General features: G+C 31.5%; 3 protein-coding genes across 4 annotated transcripts in view; 2 read left to right on the top strand and 1 right to left on the bottom strand.

The window, feature by feature from the left end:
* The first annotated feature begins 1,153 nt into the window (after nt 1–1,153).
* On the top strand, nt 1,154–6,384 carry LOC124532585. Of its 2 annotated transcripts, none has more exons than XM_047107560.1 (6): nt 1,154–1,477; nt 1,564–1,732; nt 1,865–2,323; nt 2,408–2,464; nt 4,548–4,669; nt 5,616–6,384. In XM_047107560.1, exons 2-6 carry the CDS (start codon nt 1,651–1,653, stop codon nt 5,877–5,879), a joined length of 984 nt encoding a protein of 327 aa, XP_046963516.1. In that variant the 5' UTR covers nt 1,154–1,477; nt 1,564–1,650; the 3' UTR covers nt 5,880–6,384. The 2 variants fall into 2 exon arrangements, with proteins under 2 accessions (XP_046963516.1, XP_046963505.1); XM_047107549.1 differs by having other exon boundaries at nt 1,564–1,780.
* A 3,095-nt stretch (nt 6,385–9,479) lies between these two features.
* LOC124529582 (28S ribosomal protein S31, mitochondrial) lies at nt 9,480–11,462 on the top strand. The gene is made up of 6 exons (XM_047103361.1): nt 9,480–9,597; nt 9,672–9,949; nt 10,026–10,149; nt 10,233–10,400; nt 10,721–10,941; nt 11,145–11,462. The coding sequence occupies exons 1-6, from the start codon at nt 9,587–9,589 to the stop codon at nt 11,402–11,404; spliced, it is 1,062 nt and encodes a 353-aa protein (XP_046959317.1). The 5' UTR covers nt 9,480–9,586; the 3' UTR covers nt 11,405–11,462.
* A 1,197-nt stretch (nt 11,463–12,659) lies between these two features.
* LOC124530609 (glucose-6-phosphate 1-epimerase) overlaps nt 12,660–21,008 on the bottom strand; it is a 28,427-nt gene continuing 20,078 nt past the window's right edge. Inside the window, exons 3-8 of the mRNA XM_047104844.1 lie at nt 19,586–19,644; nt 17,485–17,641; nt 16,873–17,053; nt 16,453–16,609; nt 15,739–15,890; nt 12,660–14,785 (exon numbers count right to left, since the gene is read on the bottom strand). Of these exons, the coding sequence (XP_046960800.1) occupies nt 14,777–14,785; nt 15,739–15,890; nt 16,453–16,609; nt 16,873–17,053; nt 17,485–17,641; nt 19,586–19,644 (715 nt within the window). The 3' untranslated portion in view covers nt 12,660–14,776. The remainder of the gene's footprint in view (nt 14,786–15,738; nt 15,891–16,452; nt 16,610–16,872; nt 17,054–17,484; nt 17,642–19,585; nt 19,645–21,008) is intronic.

The raw sequence follows: 21,008 nt of genomic DNA, 5'->3' as shown, positions 1-21,008 counted from the left end.
CTACTACGCATACGTTGTTTACCAAATACGAAACTACGTCAACGTCCAACAGTCATTCAAGATCGTGGTTAAATATAAAGGAAAACAGAATCAAGTTAACTTAATTGTTTTTATATAAAATATGTGATATTGATGGATAACGAAACCGTAACGTCTTATACTTTTTAATTGTTTGCGAAATATGAAATTGATAACTATTCTAAACTTAAGTTTATATTAATTTTACTGACTTCCTGTTTTGGCAGTGGAATTAAGAATATACCATAACTTTTGTATATGGAAGACCTTCAGAAACGGGTTTCCTAAAAGGAACAAACCACATGTCTAAAAACTGACTGTGTAAATGTATCTTTACCAGACATGCTACGGTAGCAGCTGGCGCATACCATACATAAGATTCAGTAAAATTTTGCGATTATTATTATAAATAGTGAAAATTTTCAAAAATAGTCTATTTCGAAATCAATTATGTGTTAAATGTATGCTTTGAGTAAAGTAAAAAAATGCAGTTGACTACATTACATTGAAAATTTACTATACTTACTATAACACTAATGGTAAATAAAAACACAATATTAATGCAGCTTTATAATAACTACAATCAATTCTCGTCAAAATTAAGTAAAAACTCAGTCCATATTGAATTCCGACTATCTTAATTAAATAACATGTGGTCATTGTTGTAATCAATGATGTTAATATTTTAAGCATATAACAAAAAAAAATACATTTTCATTTAAAACAAATCTATAAAGACGGTTCTTTTAAGTAAGAAATAATTTTTCGTAGGAAATCATCCTACGAAAAATGTGATTTTTTGATAAAACATAAATGTTTGATAGTTTGAATATTTATTTTTATTATGTAGTAGAATTTGAATAAATATAATTTAATAAATGTATCTCTAATCAATTTAATTGTTTAAAATTAAATTAAATTATAGCTTGCGTATTATTCAGTAAATATACTAAATGAATACTATAATGACAAATTACAATTAAAAGTAAATATTATTTAATTATTTTAGGAATGAGCAACAATTGAGTTATCTGTCAACATTAAAATATTTGCTGAAATCATCAATACTGATGCTTTGAAAAAATTAAAACGATTATAAGTACGATACGGCGAACCTTCACTGTAAAACCTTCGAGTACCCAGCGCATAACAGTCGCCACTCGCGAACGCGCCTCTCTTGTCGGTCGGCCTACATTCCGTTCACATCGCGCTTGTCTCTGAGCAGTTTGAATTTGGCGCGTCGACAGTAGCGGTCAAGCCGCGCGCGCGCTCCAATGCCAGCCGGCGGCCGAACGAACGTATTGAAAGTTTTGCTCGTGTTATTTACTTTTTTGTTTGTTTTGGTGCGGTAGACGGACTTGTTTTTAGTGAATAGAGATAAAAACTGTAAATGTAGACGTTTTCAGTGAAATAATTACTTATTAATGAATTAAACTCCACATTATTTTATTATTAGTGCGTAAGTGTCAGGATTTTTTTGTTATCAACTCGCGGTTATCTTACGGTCCGTGCGAACTTTTAATAAGCTTTACTTCCTTTGTTTAGGGACGGCGACGCCTACGCTAATGATTGTGTGAACGGTAGTGTAGTGTACTAAATAGTGTAGTACAACACACAATCATAATATTTACGATGGACGGCGAAAGAAAAATAAATCTAGGTGAAGGGGTCCCATTGAATTCGGCAGGTGCAGCAAATATTTTTTTGAACACGGGTAAAAATAAGAAAGTAAACGACGGGACTGTTATTCATCTGAAAACAGGTGATTTTCAGTTCCATAGATTCTTTCTACACTTAAAATTCAAACATTAAATTAAACGAACATGTTCTATTTCTTTTATTTTAGAGAAGCCGGCGGACGTTGGTGTTCATATAAATACGACATTTTCAATAGCGTCTTCCAAGAAAATAAAGCTATTGTTTATATTCAACTTTTTACTCAGTGTAATATGTATGGTAATAAGCTGTTCTATTGCATTCTATTACTGGAACGAAATGATTTCGATGCGAAGGCAACTGGACGACTTAAGAGAACAATTTCTGATACAGAACCTAAGAGACGGAGTTCTAAATCAAGATAAGATTGTTCAGAGTCCACTGATCTCAAATTTGAGGCCTCACCTTGGCAAAGGCCCAGAGGTAGTACGTGAAGGTCGAATGGACCATCGTAGAAGTGAAATATCTCCTAACGCGAGAAAGTACTATGTTGAAGATCTTGGTGAAGATATGCTACTAGTAGACTCCAGTAAAAAAAATCCTAGTCATGATTTAGAACCAACATATGATTTGTCTGTCTTCCAAAAAGGTAGGGACAATTGCTATGGCTTAGTCTACTCTTTCCATTGATGTTATTTGTATTTTAACTTATGGTTACACACTTTAATTGCAGAACCTCTAGTCGTACAGTTCAATGGTGCTATGAGAGAACTAAACATTGGGACTCAATGTGAGTATAATACACTTCATTTTATTATTTATGTGAATTGACTAACATAATTACTACAATACTTTTATTATCTTTATAAAAAATTATTTGCTTTTGCTTTATACAATAAATAAAATATATTTAAAAATAAAATAATTATATCTTGTCTTATTAACAATAATTTATTTTATTAACATATATATTTTTAATAAACTATAATAGATAATAAAATCTAATAAAACAATGCAAGAATGCCTATTAAAATGTTAATTTATACCGCAGGATGTGTGTATAAAGCCTTTATATTTACTATGAGTGTTTATTACACATGAATCATCTACACATGTCAAAGCCATCAACTCTATTACAATGGTGTAAAGTACAAATTATATTAGCACACTCTGTGAACCATTAAGTACAGTCACATAGTTAAATGCTTAGCTTATATTTATGCCAGTTCTGATTAATAATTAATCTCTTGCAGTAATTAAACGGCCAGACATCTCTACATGATTCCTTTTTTAAATTCCTTTTCATTCACTAGAAAATGTAGTTGTGCTAATAATATGCAACAGATGTTATGGGTAACAATTATTTAATTTTATAAGCAAATTGGTTACTTTGTATACTGTTATTATTTACTCAAGAAACTATACTACATCTTTATTTTAAATTTTGTATTACATTAATATTAACATCGGTGTAACAATATTATTAATATTAACAACAATATTATTATTTAGAATTTCTTTCATATTACATATATTTATAAAATAAGAGTAAAAATACACAATCTAAAGTTATTTTAAAACTAGCTCAATATATATGCAGTGAGATATTATTAGTTATATATTCAACTAATCTAAACAGCTATATTAATTGAAGAGCTGTTAAACATAGTACATTTAAATTGATATATCCAACAGATATAATTTTTATGTATACTCTTGTCTAATCCTATTACTTCCTGAAATAAAAAGGAACAAAGGAATAAAAATTGTACAAATTTTATACATATAAATACATTTTTATTTTGTTTGTTTTTATATATCATATAACTAATCGCTTGCACTTCAAATTAATCAGCACTTAGTTCAACCACATAGATTACAACAAAAACAATTAAATAGATTACAATAACATTGTGCAAATATTTAAACTATAGCAAAAGTATGAATGTTAGTTCAGTGTAATAAATACCAAAAAACAAACATAATAATATTAAATACATTAACACCAATTTCTCAATTTAATTAAGCTATACTAATTTGGTCAAATTTGAAATAATAATTCAGATAGGGGTAATAAAAAAATGTAATTATATTTCCTTAGTATTGTTTTTGCTTAAAAGTCTATGCTGGATATATATTCCCTTTTAATAGTTGCAGCTAATTCAATCATTGAGGCCCAGAGGGAGTTGGTAGATTTATATTTCATTTGAAACATCATTATGATATTTTCTTACCCTAACACGACATGAATTATAGATACAAATGAAGTATACGACATATTGTTTTTCCTTGCTCTTTTTCCTTTGAGCACAGGTTGTCCTGCATTTTGACTCAATGGGCTATTTATACTGACTAATCGATGAGGAATGCTATACACTCGCGTTATTGGCAAAAAAAGCAGATTATTGTATGCTAATAGTAATAAATAAAATATTTCTGATATAATATTTTCCTATTGTTGGTGTTGTTGCTGTTAAATGCGCTTAAAAATGAATAATTCCTGAAACTGAAGTCCTTCACTTAAGTACAGCTGACTGTGAACCTTATTGTTATTGTTATAGAGCTGTTGAACCCATTATAGTAAACAAACTAACTGATACTTTAAAACAAGAACATATTTTCACACGGCTAGCTTATGCTTATCAATTTAAAAATATAACCGTACATATATTTACTATTATTAACTCTTTAATTTTTAATACTTTTAACACTATAAATTTCTAAATAATATTTATGAATTGATTATAATAAGTACTTCGTATATATATATTTTTTGCAATGACGTTCTGGTATGAAGATAATTGTATTTGTGACTGTAATTACAAAGTTTTCCTTAAGCTATAAGTTTACTAATTGTTGAATAATATTTCCAGCTTTAATTGGGCCATGGGTTCGTGACGTCGAAGTCTCTACAAAGAACAGTGAATCAAAAATTGAACTGAACACCAATTATTTTACTGTTAAAGAGAGTGGCCTCTATTTGGTCTATGCTCAGGTATGTTAAAATTTCAAAAATACTTACACTTTAAATCTCTTATATATTAATAGCGTCATTTTTATCCCAGTGATTATGTGACTATAGCTGCTCATAATAAATCGTTTATGGTCTCACTTTGAAGTGTTTCTGAAGCAAATTAAGGAGTAATCTTGAATGAAATTTGCTAAATTGTTACAATTCAATAAATAGTTAATTTTAGAGCGTTGTTAATGGCCGGTTAGAAAGCAGTACTACGGCTGTATAAGAATGAAATAAATAATTAAATAAATTATGTAAAATGTACAGAAAAATTAAAGTAAATTGTTTTCAACTAACTTCAATTCTAACTGAACTATATAATATAATTTTGGCGCCAAATGTAGATAAGTGACTTGCAGTTTTAAATTTTATTTTAAATAAAACCTATCCCAGGTTTCGATACATGTAACAAATCTTTTGAAAAAATGCGAGTTTCGCAGAAGACACTTCCGTATATATTTATTACTGCAATATTATTATTGTTTTTAATATTATTAAGGACTAATTAAAATTCTACAAATCTTGTAAATGTAAATTTTGTTTAATCTATATGGCTTATAAAATGATATCCAGAAATCTCAACATTCAGTTATAATCATTTACAATACAGTATACATAAAATACACGTATGCATATACAAGAGTTATAAATAATCACTTCTAATTAATTGGATATGATACTTGGAATTACAAGTGTTGTACCCTATCAAATGATTGTCTAATTTAAATAACAGGGATTCACCTGGAAGGAGTTTCGTTATTCGTGATTACATGTATATTTGATGAAGAGACGGTGCTAGCATGACTTTAATTGTTTAGACAGACTTTTCTTTCAAAAGTATACTTGAATAAATTAATTTCAATTTATTTTTATATGTAATATAAACATTGTCAGTAATTCAATTATTTATATATAAATTTATCAGGTGGTATATTTGACGCATGCTCCAAACTGCTACTTCGTCTGGGCCAGGCAACCTGCCCAGGAGCCAAGGTTACTAACAACTTGTGCTACTGGCGATGACTCCAGCTCCAGACCTCTAAATAAATCCCAAATCTCCTGTTCAGTTCAAACTGTTGCCAGATTATACAAAGGGGACACAGTAAACATTGCTCAGCGAGAACAAAACAGGACACTGTGGCTCCGTCCAGGTTACACTTACTTTGGTTTTGTTAAACTTAGTTCCTAATTTGGCTGTGATAGTGATAATGAACTCTAAAATGGATCTTCCATACCATTAGGGACATGCAATATACTCCTTTAAATTGTTTACACAATTTAAAATTTTGGTAAAATGTGGGCAAACAACTTTTGTGCCACTTCCATTCTTTTGATATGAATGGTGCGACAAAATGTCTATTATAAGAGTAATGTACAGAAAGTGATTTAGGTGTGCCATATATTGTACATAGTGGTCGATTACAAATGCATCACACTTAGTACTTAGAATGAGAGACAGCTGCTAATATTACATACTATTAAGTTAAAAAACAGTTTCCTGAATTTATTTCAATTTCAAAGACGTAATGAAGCTGTTATAACTACATAAGTAATGTTTGCATTACTCTTAAATTATACTTACATACATATGAATGCTAAGCTATGATTATTTTGATAGAAATGAAAAAATATTTTTACGCAATTTAAACTTACTCAATAAAGCCCATGATTTTTTCCTGTATTGTGGATAAAAACAAAACAATGAAGATTAGTTTTAAGTGAGTCATATAAACAATGCTTCCATTGTGTATAAGAAAGAGGCGAATGATTTAAAATCTCTTGTTAGCTGAAAAATCCCACTTTTTTGTACCAAAATTTCCTTGTTAAGTTTAACTAAAATTTATTATGTATTCCAGTGTGTAAAATTTTCTGTATTCATTTGTTTATGTTATTATATGTGATGTGATGTGTGCTATGGAAATAATAATAATTAAGAAATTTAATTTTGCTCAAACAGCATTTTTGTACTCTATCATTATTATTATTATTAATGAATATGTATTAAATTCATATTACTGCCAGTGTAGCAGGTTTTATTCAATTTTATGCAACATTAATGCATATTTAGGTTTTATAATACAGTGTATTTTAATGTAGAAGTTGTATCACTTAAGGTGTAGTCAATAGAACGAGTCAAGGTTTATTTAAGTTGTCATTTGACATTGTTGAATATATTTTTAAAGGTGCTGATTTGTTAATTGTGTGAATGTGTGATATTTGAAACGATAGCATTAAGAATATTGACAGTTATATCTATTAATAACATCTAGTATGCTATTATTTGTAATAGCAAAAAACAGTTATTTTTGGATTATCGTTAACTTTTACTTATATTAATTATTTAAAGTGCCTTGTTTAGTGTCGGTACTATAAGTTTATATCGCAAATTGAGTCCGAGATACACTAAATTTCTACTTAATAGCTAAATGAAAAACTACTTAAATAGTATAAAAGATATATCTAAAAGATATTGGTATTGATTTTGTGTTTTAATTTAACAGGATCTCTTTTTGTTGTGTGGGTATAGGGAAAGGAAATTAGTTTAGTTTTGAGATGTACAAAAGCCAACACTACTTAGCAAAACTACCAGTGTTAATTTAATAGTAATTAAAATAAGATACAAAATGTACGAACACATTATTCTCAATAATAGCAACACTGTTCATTTTGATAATACGAACAAATGTCTTCATGTAGCTCAATTTTTGTCTATAGTTAAACTCCGACGATTACAAGTAATCATAAATATGTTTTAGACAGATTACTTAATGTGATATATATTAAGATTTAATAATGTTAAAAATGTTTAGATAATATCTATACTTAGTAATAACTTGGAAATTCGTTACCTACATTCAAAACGGAAATGTAAACATTTGTGAAGTGCAGGCCATTACCGATGTCATTTATATCTTATGTTTGTATATACTACGATGTATATTTAAAATATTTCTACACTCCCGTCCATCAATAAAATGTGCCTTAAACGAATAAGTTTTTCTCTTGCTTCTCCTAAATTTAGCAATTATATTTCTATCAATCATCAATCGACTCTCGATCTCCTGATTAGCAACTACCATGTTACCCTCCTCAGAGACTGGAATAATTTGACACTTATGTATTGTTCTCATAAAAATATAATTATATAGTAAACGCTTATTGGAATAACATAAACTTAAAAAAAAAAACACTTGTAGACATAGCCGTAGGCAGTAGTGAAGAAGAAATTATAGATTGAGAGCCAGTGATCGGAAGACTTACGTCATAGCAAGCTCCATATTACTGCCAGGTATACAGTATACTGCTTCACCTGCTGTTGGTGAAATGAAGGTTCACTATTCCCATCGAGAATTTCGAGACAGGGTTCCTTTGAGAGTGCCATGGAGTCGAAAAAGCATAAAAATCGACTTTCAAAACGTGATCGCAGCATATGTGCCCTTTTGATATTAAAATATAATTAAAAAAATATACAAAACTTCAATGGCAGACACTTACTCCGGTTCCTTCTATATCTTCTATATATATAAAATATCAAGTCATGATTTTAACTAACTTTATACTTTACGCTCGGCGAAATAGTGAATCTCCATTTCATCAACAGCAAATGAAGTTACCTGGCAGTAATATGGAGCTTGCTACTATAACGTAAGTCTGCCGATCACTGGCTTAGACTATTAACGTAATGACAAAAAAAAATTCGTGTAATTAAACAGTACGAAAATTGAACTATATTGAACCACTCTAAGAAGGGACAAAAATAAAAATGTGGCAAAAAGTATAAATTAGGAAAACAACTCGTAATTTTAAAAAAATTGTGAATTTAATACATAAACTATAGTTAGCGAAAGAATGTCAAACAGATATTTACATCTTATCTAACTAATCATTACAAATGAACTAATTTATTTATCACTAATTATTATCATTCTTTTAATATGAAATAACGGATTTCTGCATGTTTTTTTCATTATTATTATTATTGATTTTATTTACAATCGACCTTACTAAATCTTTTTCGGATGTATGACACCATATTAGGGAAGATGCGATATTTTTATTTTTGTGTTTATTTTAAAGAACTCCATATTCGATAGACCACAACTATATTAAAAATCTAAAACACTATTTTACGGCAAAGAATGCGGTTTCCAGATGTCAATTTAAATTTTCGCGCGAAAACAGAACTGCATATCGTATGACGTCACTGCTGTCTGTGACTGCCCCTCTGATCGTACTCCGCTGGCTTTCATACTTATACCTACATTTTTTCTCGACCTATGAGATACTTTTTTGTAAAAATTTAAAACGGACTATCGATACCACGCAAATAATTTGCTGACGTGTGTTTTGTGCCAATTTGATCATCTGCTTCAATGAATTTTTCAAATAAATCGTTTTTGACAGGACTTTCTGACATAAAACTAATATAAAAGTGCTTTCAAGCGGAAAAGAGAAATCTGGAGTCTGCTTTGCCAAACTCATTTTTATTCGTAAAATGCAATTATTTTCGTTTCAATGTTCAATTTTTTACAACCTCAAATAATAAGTCATAACAGGAATGACGTCACTAAACGCTATGTGTGTTTTGAAATACGTTTCGTTTCACGTTACTTTAATTCGTAATAATTGTTAGAAAACAAAATTATATAATTATAAACCTTGCAATGGCCCTTCTTTTATATTTTTTTAATAGCAATTTTTTCATAAATATTATATTTACATGTTCCCTATATGTTATTTAAGAAAAACTCTTATCTGTATTCTGTAATCTATATTGACATTTGAAAATTTTGACATTGACAGTTTCTGATTAATACTCGAGTGGAAAATAAATAATTATAAATACATAAATTTATAACTACAGTATTCATTAATAAAATAATTACAAATAAAATCATGCTTTCCAGGTGATTAATAATTGTATAGAAGTATTTTATATATTTATAGCTCAATTTATCTAAGAAAAATGTTTGTTTTTTAGGTTAAGAATTAAACGAGATTTAAAATATTTCGTGAGGTGTTTAGCCGATAAACCTCCTTCAGATCATGATGGTAAAATATCAGAAATTAAAACTAAAGATAGCAAAGAACAAAATAAATCGACTGAATCTAGTACCGAGAAGATTCAAGCCCTGCTGAAACTGATGATGTCTGAGCCTAAAATATCCGAAAGTGAATACAGGGAAAAGTTTGCTACAGCACCGGAAAGACAGAAAAAGCCTAAGCCTGATGTATTAGAAGTTAAAATGGAGAAGATTGGTAAGCTATCAATTGAACTAAATGACATTATCACAAAATAGAATATCTGACTTATTGTAATAATAATTAATTTCAGAGGAAAGTATCACCAAAGCGGCGAGTGATGTTGCTCAAGCCATCGGAGGAGATGTCAAGCAGACAGAAGCTGAATTACTGTCTAAAGTTCTCGGCAAAATAAACCAAACATCCACATCCCTCAGGTAAATTAACAACTGAAACAAAATTTATAATTTTAGTAATAAATTAAAAGAAGTTGGTATAAAAAAATTATATACATTTTCAGTGATTTAATAGTGGGAATGAAAGTAGACAGGTCAAGAGACAGTGATGAAACAGTAACAAAAGAAACAAGAGGGCAACAAGTAAAACGCTTGATGAAGACAAGGGAAGGCACAGAAGACACTAGATACTCCCAAAGAAAACAGAAAACAACATTTGAAAAGAAAAGAAGGTAAGTGTTTAAGTAACTCAACTGATTTGTGATGAAAAAAGTGATAATCAAAAAGATGATATGATTATGCTCATTTGCTTAAATAAATTGTTATTGTATATCTAAAAATATATTTATAATTTAACTAGTATGGGTGATTTATTTCTATATATTCACCACAAATATACAATATTAAGATATATCACTAATGTTGGTAATTTACTCAAAATATTTCTTTTTTATATCAATATATTGCACTTATATTATACTTATTAATTTAGGATGTTCATAATGGGATATTTATTGTTTAATGGGATAAATACTGTAATTCTCTTTTTTAGCCTACCTCAACCCCTTGCAATGGATGTCTTCAGTGGCGAACCACTTGGTATATTCAAAACTAAGCAAGAAAACTATGGAACCAAGTTGGATGTTTGGGATCACTTGAGCCAGAGGGAGCTTTTGTTGGCCACTTCACAGCCACCTGCTAATTATTTCCAGAAGATGATCCAGTGGACTGAGCAGGGAAAAGTTTGGAAGTTTCCTATAGATAATGAACAAGGTAACAATAATAATAAATATTTGCTACAGCAGTATTACGAATTATTTATTTTTGAAATTAACCTGTTGCCATTTTGACTAGAAAATTATTTATATATAGAGTAAAAATTTGCAGTTTTAGTTTTTAAGCAAACAAACTAGGACTTGAGCATTTTGTCAGTTATAATATTTATTTATGTATTTAAACAAAATTTTTAATTACAGGAATAGAGGAAGAACAAAATGTCCACTTTTCCGAGCATATATTCCTTGATGCACATTTGGAAGGTTGGTGCCCCACTAAGGGTCCAATCCGTCACTTCATGGAACTTGTGTGTGTGGGACTTTCGAAAAATGCATTTTACACAGTTAAAGAAAAACGGGATCACATTATGTGGTACAAGGAGTACTTTGAATCTAAACAGGATATTCTTACAGACATTGGTGTATGGGAAACTCAACCGACCAGTGAAGCTGCTACATAACTTTTTATAAATTAATTTAATAGATAATAGATTAAATATATAACAAAATTAATTAATATATCGTTTTTCATTCAACATGTACACATAACATTAATTTTTTTATTTATTATTTTTTGTTTAGTCATATATTTAACTAATACATTTTTAAATATAAAATACAAAGTATATAAAATATACTTAAAAATATAAAATACAGAGGCCAACCAGTGGCGGGAACAGGATCCAAGCCATCGGTGGTCAGGGTCCCAGCGAGAGGAACTTCCCCACAATTCGCGTCGTGCCGAGGAGTACTGTTTTCTGCATCAGGCCCTTGACCCAGCTGCCTAACGAGAGCCTCTTAAGGTGTTGGTCGATGTTGGCCATTAGGCCAAACGCACAGACAAAACCTTCGGTTTCACCAAATAGGTTGCCGAACCGTAGCCAAGATACGGACGCCATAAAGTCCACATCGGGTACATTAATTAATTATTATGGTTACTTATTACCAAAATCGTACTGTATATTTGTTGCTTCATTGTTTCTATTTTCAATTTTGGTCAGGTTTGAGCGTGAAAATGTAATATAGAGAGACTTTTGCAGTTATAATATTAGTATAGTTTAGTACATATTGCGAAATGTCCTTTTATTCAAAAAAATTGTATTTGCTTCAAAGCCAGTTGAATCATAGGCATGTTTAGTAAAACTAAATCATGATAATTTGATAAGTCATCTATTAATCTTAATCTATTAAAGGTGAACTTTTATAGTTCTAGTATTTTGAATTTTCGCAATGTATTTATATGAGAAAAGACACTCAATATTTCTAAATTTTTGCATTTAGGAGTCCACTTTTTTCTGAACTTGATTTTGATAAGCTGCATCGAAGACTACTTCAATATCTGAAGATTAATATAATAATTACTACGTGAACTATTAGGGGTAGTAAAAAAAATAGTAACTACCGATGGCTGACGATAGCAGGTGGCAATGAAAACCTGTATGTCTCTGTGGAAATAACGACACGCAGAAGTCAGAACGCTTGGATTCCGCACTCCGCGCTTTACCCTCGGACAGGCTAGATTCGTTTTGTCTTGAATTATTTGAAAAATAAATGTTCTAGAAACAGATACAAATCAAAACAATATGTAATATAAACTGAGTGAATTGGATGGTGATTAAGTTAGTGCAAGTGTAAGCACATTACTTACACTGCTGCTACAACTAATTTGTTGTTGCTATTGATTTTAGAGGACATATAAAATGAAAACAAGCACAATTTCTAATTACTTCACTTTATTGCACCTATGGAAGTACACTTTGTCGCTAAATTTCGATGTTTAAAAATCACCATTATTAATATATTGAATATTCTCAATTTTTACGAGAAGAATAAAAATTCAATGTACCTAAAATATTCGTTCGATTAGATATCGATTACATGATGTTATTTCTTAAAAAGTTATAATACATTTTAGAATCACCAAAATACCAGTTAAAAAGAAAGCATCGAAACAATACTTAACGAGCACAAGAAACAGATGACATTTGATGTTACACTCGTCTGAGTAGGCACCAAAAAATTGCATTAAGTCTTAAAAAAAACAAGGAACTCATTACATCTAAGTACATATTCTTATATTATTTGTCGTATACTTTAAAAGCCTCCAAAACATATCCAAAAAAAAAAATACAAAATAGTGTTCTCAAAAAGATTGACATTTTGTACAAACTACGTGGCTGTGTGTACGTTAAAAATTTAACATCAATTTTCTCAAAAAAAGTGGCAAGGCTCTTTCAATAATTACATTACAAAAATAGATAAAGCAGAGTGAGACAATTGTTCTATAACGTAACTATCATTTATAAATTATAAAAGCATCGCATTAACAGCTAACATTTATAAAAATAAGTTACTAAACAAAATATTGTCTTGAGTATTGTTTGTTCTGAGTAGGTTGGACACTATATTATTATTGTTTTTATAATAACTGATTTATTAATATGTCTTAACGTATTCTGTAATTGTATTCTTGTGATTTGACCTGACTAACCAATATTTCATATATTTTTACACAGATAAAAAACAAGTAACAAGTAGGTATTCAATTTTAACAAAAGTAATACATAAAAACCCAAACAAAAGGAAGACAAGAAGGAAGCAAGTCTGAAAGACGATTCGAAGAAGGAAGCGAGACTCTTTAGACAGCAACATCAACATAAAGGATTTGATTAACTTGTTTTTTCTGATAATTCACTGACTGTAAATGATATTACGTTTTTTTGTATTTAAAATTATACATAAGATAAATGGAATGAATTGGAATGTTTTAGAAAAAAAGTTTCACTAATTCAAAGTTTAGATTAAAGATAACATTCATACCAATTCATGTGTATCAGTTTTAGTATTAAGTCAAATTGATAGACTCAACTTGATTTTGTTACTAATTAGGTAGAAATTTTACACTAGAGTTATATTTTAGGCGAATGTTATTTATAATATATTTTTACTATCGTAACACAGAGTACGCAAAAGGCTACCAGATGTCAAGTCGTACTGCCTAGACATTGAATGTATTCGAACCAATTTCTCATATTGTCTATGTATCAATCTCTCATCGGATTTTGTTTGTTTATTGTTTAAGTTTATTTCATACGAAATATCTGCGTTAACTTAATAAAAAAATTAATATGGATCATAAATAAGTGAGAACGATACAAAGGAATATGAGAAATACAGGAACAACAAACACAATCTAAAATCGTATAAAACGAATCAATATAAAAATAATTACTATTAGTTTGCAAAATAATCAATACAGTAGTGTGTAATTATTGTTGACTTTATGAAGAACTGAACCAGCGAATAACCAAATATTGAATTGAAAGTATATAGTATAAATACCTGACACAATCAAATGATAAATACGTACAATTCAATTACATATATATATTTATCATATTTTGATATAAAATGTTTATAGGAGATACACTGATACCTAAGAACGTTTCTCATTAACCTTTAACCTTAGTTATATACTTACTCAGGCATTTACTTTAATTTGACCTCGATTATGCAACCGTTAAAGGTGAAAATGGAAGCATATTTTTAAACTATCAATTGTAGTTTCAAATCACATTACAATGAATCAAAAGTTAACAAAATTGAAATAATATATCAGAATCAAATTTCCATTTGATTGTACGTTGTTATAGAGAAATTATAGTATTAAAACTGTCTTAAAATTAAACACTTTTTGTAATTAAAATTGTAAAATATTTTACACAGTACGAAAGGAACGACGTTTCTTGGAATCAACAATATTGTCATAACATTAGAATATTCGTGAATTGACCTCGCTCTCTGGACGGCTGTTGGCGGGCGGCGTCGCGCCTCTACATCACCTGCAATCAATACAAATATTCCTACAATCTCTATATAACTGATCAATATGGGAAACAATCATTTGAACCTATTATTAAAAATTTATTAGATTATCATTAGTTTTCTATGTTGTCTTGGGTCTGGGTGTTTGTGGTACCTTCGTTACTTTGATTTCCATAACACAAGTGCTTTAGCTACTTACATTGGGATCAGAGTAATGTATGTGATGTTGTCTCATATTTATATTTATTTATTTATTTTGAAGCTAAACGTTTAACTAATACTAGGTGTACTTGTGACAAAATACACAATTCATTTTGTTATCAGATTGTTTGGTTGAACTATTGAAAAATTGTATTCGATTGACTGTGATTGTCAATTGTTCGATTGTGCACTTTTTTGAAAAGAACAGGATCTTTAACAATTCAGGCTTTGTTTGTATATTTATAAGTTTAAGAAAATAATATTTCAGATTAAGGAATAATTGTAGAAAAAAAAAATTACAAAAACGATAAAAAAATTTCATGATTTTATGGATTCATATCGAGATTAAGTTTGCATGATTTAGCCCTACAACCAAAACTATAAACCCTTATCGTTAGTAGTCAATCTAATCTCCATGATCTCTCATAATTATAAACTTAGAAATCGAAATCTTTGTCAGAAAATACACTTGAAACCCAAAACGAAAAGTATTTTGATGGGCAGGCAATATGGCTGGTAAGTCTGGCCCGTCATTTCATTTTTTTTTTTTTTTTATGGAATAGGTGGCAAACGAGCAGGAGGCTCACCCGATGGAAAGTGACTACCACCGCCCATGGACATCTGCAACACCAGGGGGCTTGCAGGTGCGTTGTCGGCCTTTGAGAAAGGAGTAGGCTCTTTTCTTGAAGGTTCCCATGTCGTATCGTATAAAAACATGCAGTTTAATATCGAATGCCACAAATGCAATAGGACGGTGACGTATCCGTACCTGCAGGATCTGGCTGGCCTCGAAGGCGGTGCCGGGCAGCAGCACGATGGGCGCGGCCACGCGGCCCGCCTCCACGCACACCATGTTGGGGAACTCGTCGTCGCCGAAGTCCGGGATCTCCTTCGCGAACTCCGCCCACGGGTTCCAGATCACTGACATCAACACAACTTAAAGCATCCTGAACACACTACAACTCACCTAACTTAGCGTTCATAGCAGTTTAGTCAAAATATATACTTATTATGTTATGGGAACTGAAGTACATATAATACGTGTCGTTTGCATTAGTCTTATTTTTATTTTATAGTATAGGTTGGCGGACGAGCATATGGGCCACCTGATTGTAAGTGGTCACCATCACCCATAGACAATGACGCTGTAAGACATATTAAGTATTCCTTACATCGTAAAAGTGCCACCAACCTTGGGAACTAAGGTGTTATGTTCCTTGTGCCTGTAGTTACACTGGCTCACTCACCCTTTAAACCGGAACACAACAATACTGAGTACTGTTATTTGGCGGTAGAATAACTAATGAGTGGGTGGTACCTACTCAGACGGGCTTGCACAAAGCCCTACCACCAAGTAAAAGTCTCTTTGTAATTAAAGTTTATGGTAAACATATATAGGCTTTCCAAAATGAAACCTACAAATAACACAAGAATTTATTTACTCCAGTCACGGTTTGAATAGGCTGCAGGTATAATATCTCACCAGTGTCGGGGAAATTGTACTTCTGTATCCTCATCTTGCGTCCGCTGACGACGTTGGTGATGATGTGCTCCTGCATGGTGTTCTGGTAGATCCGGTCCGTCCACTCGTTGATTGTCACGACCTCGCGCGTCTCCTGGTACACCGCACCCTCTCGCGTCTGTGGGCAATTAGATATAATGAACCAAATAACAAAGAAATAAACATTTTAAATAGTAATTTCTTGGATTATTTTTTGGATAAATATTTAATAGTTGAATGCATGTTTGGCCTAATTATTCTGAGGGATTGAAACCTTAGGTCAAAAAATGTCAGTCGAAGCCCGGAGTCTAAGATGAAAATTGTTGCCAAGGAATGAACGCAAAAACCTGAACTCTGTGTTATTATAAATAAATGAAATGGGTAATGACTTCTGTAACTTACCTTGTCAATGAACATGCAGCCGTGCATGCCAGTAATTTGGCAGCGGCGTACGTCTGGCACTTTGAAGTAGGTGTGCAGTAGCAACTGGCAGCTAAAGGTTAACTCCTTACTGGGGTTGTAGACACCGATATTAAAGTGCAGCTCCTTTTCCCGAAGTATAAGTCGGTATGTCAGTCTGAACCTGTGAATTGATAAATAATAAAGTACGCGTTTGAATCAACTACACTACTTCAATTGACATCGAAACTAAAGTATTATTAAAGCTATTGTTTTTTATTTTTGTTCGGTGGAGCTCGATATTTCGACATTATTACAGATTATCTCGATATTACTACGAATGTCTTGTTCACGAGACTCTAAAGTTTATTTATTTAGCATACATTATTAACTTTTTATTAACTACACAGCAATACTTAATACTTGTGACATGAAGGGTGTCAGTGTGGCTACAGGCACAAAGTTCATAATATGTTAGTTCCCAGCGATTGGCGGCGCATTGGCGATATAGGTATGATAAATCTTTCAGTGCCAATGTCTATGAGTGGTGGTGACCACACTGCCTATTGGAGTCTCTTTTAGAATTAAAAAAAATGTATGTAATGGGTTGCTCACTGAAAGTGCCACATGGAGCGCGTGAAGTCATCGTCCATGAGGCTGAATACCGCCTCGACGTCGCCGCTGGGCAGCCGCTCCGGCATCTTCTCCACGTGCCAGCGCGCCACCCGCGCGAAGCCGTGCTGCGGACCGAACGCCCATTGTCCGAATTGAGCTGCGGAAAAGGCATCATCACTTATTTAATAAAGATAACAATCTCTGTAGTCTAATCATTTCAAAGGTCCTGTATGGTAGTTTGTTACTTTTACAAATTGAGTCAAAATCCTAATTATAAATCAGGACTTTGAAATTCGGTCCTTAGCTATGAAATTATCTTTTGTATTATTATACAAGAAAACATTTTTTTTTTTTTTGTATTAATCATTATGATTGATACAATGTTATTCAAATTAAAATAGAAAATCTGGCGAGGGTATTCGATGAACTATTTAAAACAGTTGTTTATACCGTAATTGATAAATGTTTTCTTCCGTAAAAATTCAAATATTTAACAAAACGGGGTTTTTTAAGAGGTGAGTGTTGAAGAGTTATCAGAGAGTAACTTTTGTATTTGGGCAACGGTACGTAGCGCTGGACTAGCGTTAAGAGTGGACTAGAGCAATTGTCAAGGTTGCTTGATAACGAGCTTGGGCATCATTTGTAATTCTTAAGATAAATCACCTCTGCAATAATTCCTTTCATGTAAATTATTATTTTTATTCCATTCATCAAAACGAACAAACAAATTTTACCACTTTATAAGATTGGTATGTATGTATTGTTTATATGTGTTATTATATATTAAAACTCTACATTGTAAAGTAGTAGCAAGATTAATCTCGATTAATTTCAAGATATTGTGTAAAAAATATTAGTTGAGTAAACCTATAAAAATACTTTTATACTACAGTATTAAAAAGTAAAAAATAATAATCGAACCAGTTTTTTCCATTTACCAGTTGAGGCCTTAGAATATGCCATGTTTATAACATGCTTAAAATATAACCGTGGGGCGCTTTTCAATGTTAAAATGATTTTAACTAGTGATTCGCAATATTTACAAAATCTTTTAAAATTAAGAAAAAAACAGCAGGCACTTGTAAAAGCCTTTACAGGAACTTTACAGTTGTATCGTATTTTATGAAAACACCATTTTAATCGGCAATAATTTAGCAGTGACGTTAAACGAAAATCATCAACTCAACTTTCAAGTTGGTAAACATTCCAAAATTGATACAACTTGATAAAAAAAAGCGCTATATTTATGTGGACCGATACTCGAAGCACGCCTTTTAGTAGAAGACACTCGTACGACTAAAACCCGCTCCATGACCATAACAAGCATGTTGCTGTAACACTGTATTATGCTAATATTTGGATACAGAAGCTTAAGTTTTTTCGTCATCTGAGAACTGGCAAACAATAAACATACCATATTAATAAAAGTAAACTAAATAACACGAGATAAGGGCTTCGCAACGGAAGTTCAGGAATCGATTATTTTCTCGTTTCTATGAATTATTTGTTTGTCAGGAACACCTTGTGAGAAAAAACAGTAATTGAATAATTACTGTTTTATATACCAGCTATATAATCATGTATATAAGAGTCTAAATAGACCAATAGATAGAACGTGTGAATTTTAAACACGTATCGCGAGCTCGAATCTACACGAAAACGTTTTCGCATGCTCAATTCGTGTCTATTCTACATCAATGGAATTCTGTCAATACCATCGACCCGACACGACCCGACAGTGTTGTAGTCCGATGCAATTGCATGAACTACAATATAAGGATTAGTCCTTATATTTTAGTTTGTATATTTACTTGCCATTACAGTACTGTGTATTATCTAAACTATATAAGCCATGTTTCAAAAGACCAATTCCTTTATACATTCATGAGAGACGTGACTTTAATATTTCAATATTCATTTGAAAGAGAAAACAATTTACACAGACCACTTTAATAAATAACAATATACCTTATTTGATATATAAAACCTTTGCATTCAGTTATAGAAAATGTATACGATTGATATAAACATACATTGATAGCAAGTTGATATATTAACTGTAGCAACAATTAAATTTTAGATAAAAACAGATAACACTTACGAAATACAAACGGTATTCCTCCTCGTATCGCTCTCTTCCCGTCGAACACAGCCTGTTTACTGAAACAATAAAAACATATTTATATATTTTTTTATTTTATTTTGATTCACGAGCGGGAAAAGTTAACAGAATGAGTCGCTCGTACTCGCGCATTTCGAAATGTTCAAAGAAGATTGCTGGCATACCAGCACAAAGTTTCCTCTGAGAAAACATTTTAGTTGAATTTTTTTGACGTACAAAGCGTTATAATCAGTACGAAGACGAGAACATTTTTAACTTTCGCTAACTTTTTGCAGGGCTACGACAGAGTTGTTTCATTATTCCCTTATCGATATTTTTAACGGCGTTTACTAATATTAATAGCAATATAACGAAATCAAAATATGAATCATCTCGTTTCCACTCAATCGCAGCGGTAAGCTTTTACAAAGAAACTTTTGTTTATAGCAACAGGTTTATTAGCAAGGAACTCTATAAAAGTAATTGTTTATTATCTTATACACATTGTATAAAAGATAAACACAAATGATGCCAATGAGCCAATTAACCAGTGCAGCAAATTGAATTTAAAAGGATCGATTTGATCCCCATCATCTCAGTTGATTCTACATAAGTTATTACACTTAATAGCGGAGAGCCGGCGAGAAATGCATACAGATATTCGAGTATCGTCGTGTAAAGATGAAGATAATGCGATGTGAACGGCAACAGTTTAACCTGACGTGCGGAGACAGCACCAGCATTACCTTCCAACTCACGTTTTGAACAAGATCAATTTTAGCGGTTGCATTCCAACGCGGCCGGGGGACGTTGCAAAAAGCACCCTTATATTATAAATGCATCAGTGGTCAGGTCGGCATCGCGACAAAAACGGAGCCGAGCAAGCCGCGTATAAATTATTTATGCCATTTTTAGCATTTCGGAGTTTGTGACGCGACTGGACGGATACCTCGGTTCACCGGCAGATGGCACAGTGGACGAAAACAAACGTATTCTTATTGCGGGATAATCTCGCGAATTTTTACACCATTACATGCCGCATGCCTTTTAATTAAGAGACGATTGTATTTGCGGCTTCAGACGATGTTGTAATTTTTTACATCGAGTATCATCACAATACTGTGGCGTCTTTTATTCATTACTTAAAACAAATTTTCGAATGAGTCATTGAATAATATATATTGCTTTTGTAATGATTTTATTCCCTGAGTTATATTTGCAGCTGAGATAACAGCGATGACAATGTTGCGAAACATAGCCGTGTACTTAAATCACTGATAAATAAATCAATATCGCCTACGTCTCTCGAACAAGTTCTCACGTCCAATGCATCGCGATTCTCAATTATAGGAGAGTCATATTTTAATTATCAATTATTAACGACACACATTAAAGGAACTTTACTTTATAAAACATAGATGTT

The sequence above is a fragment of the Vanessa cardui genome, chromosome 1 (genome assembly GCF_905220365.1).
Source record: "Vanessa cardui chromosome 1, ilVanCard2.1, whole genome shotgun sequence".
Taxonomy (NCBI): Eukaryota; Metazoa; Arthropoda; class Insecta; order Lepidoptera; family Nymphalidae; genus Vanessa; species Vanessa cardui.
The sequence above is the reverse complement of the archived record's forward strand: the minus strand, read 5'-3'. Positions and strand labels throughout refer to the sequence as shown.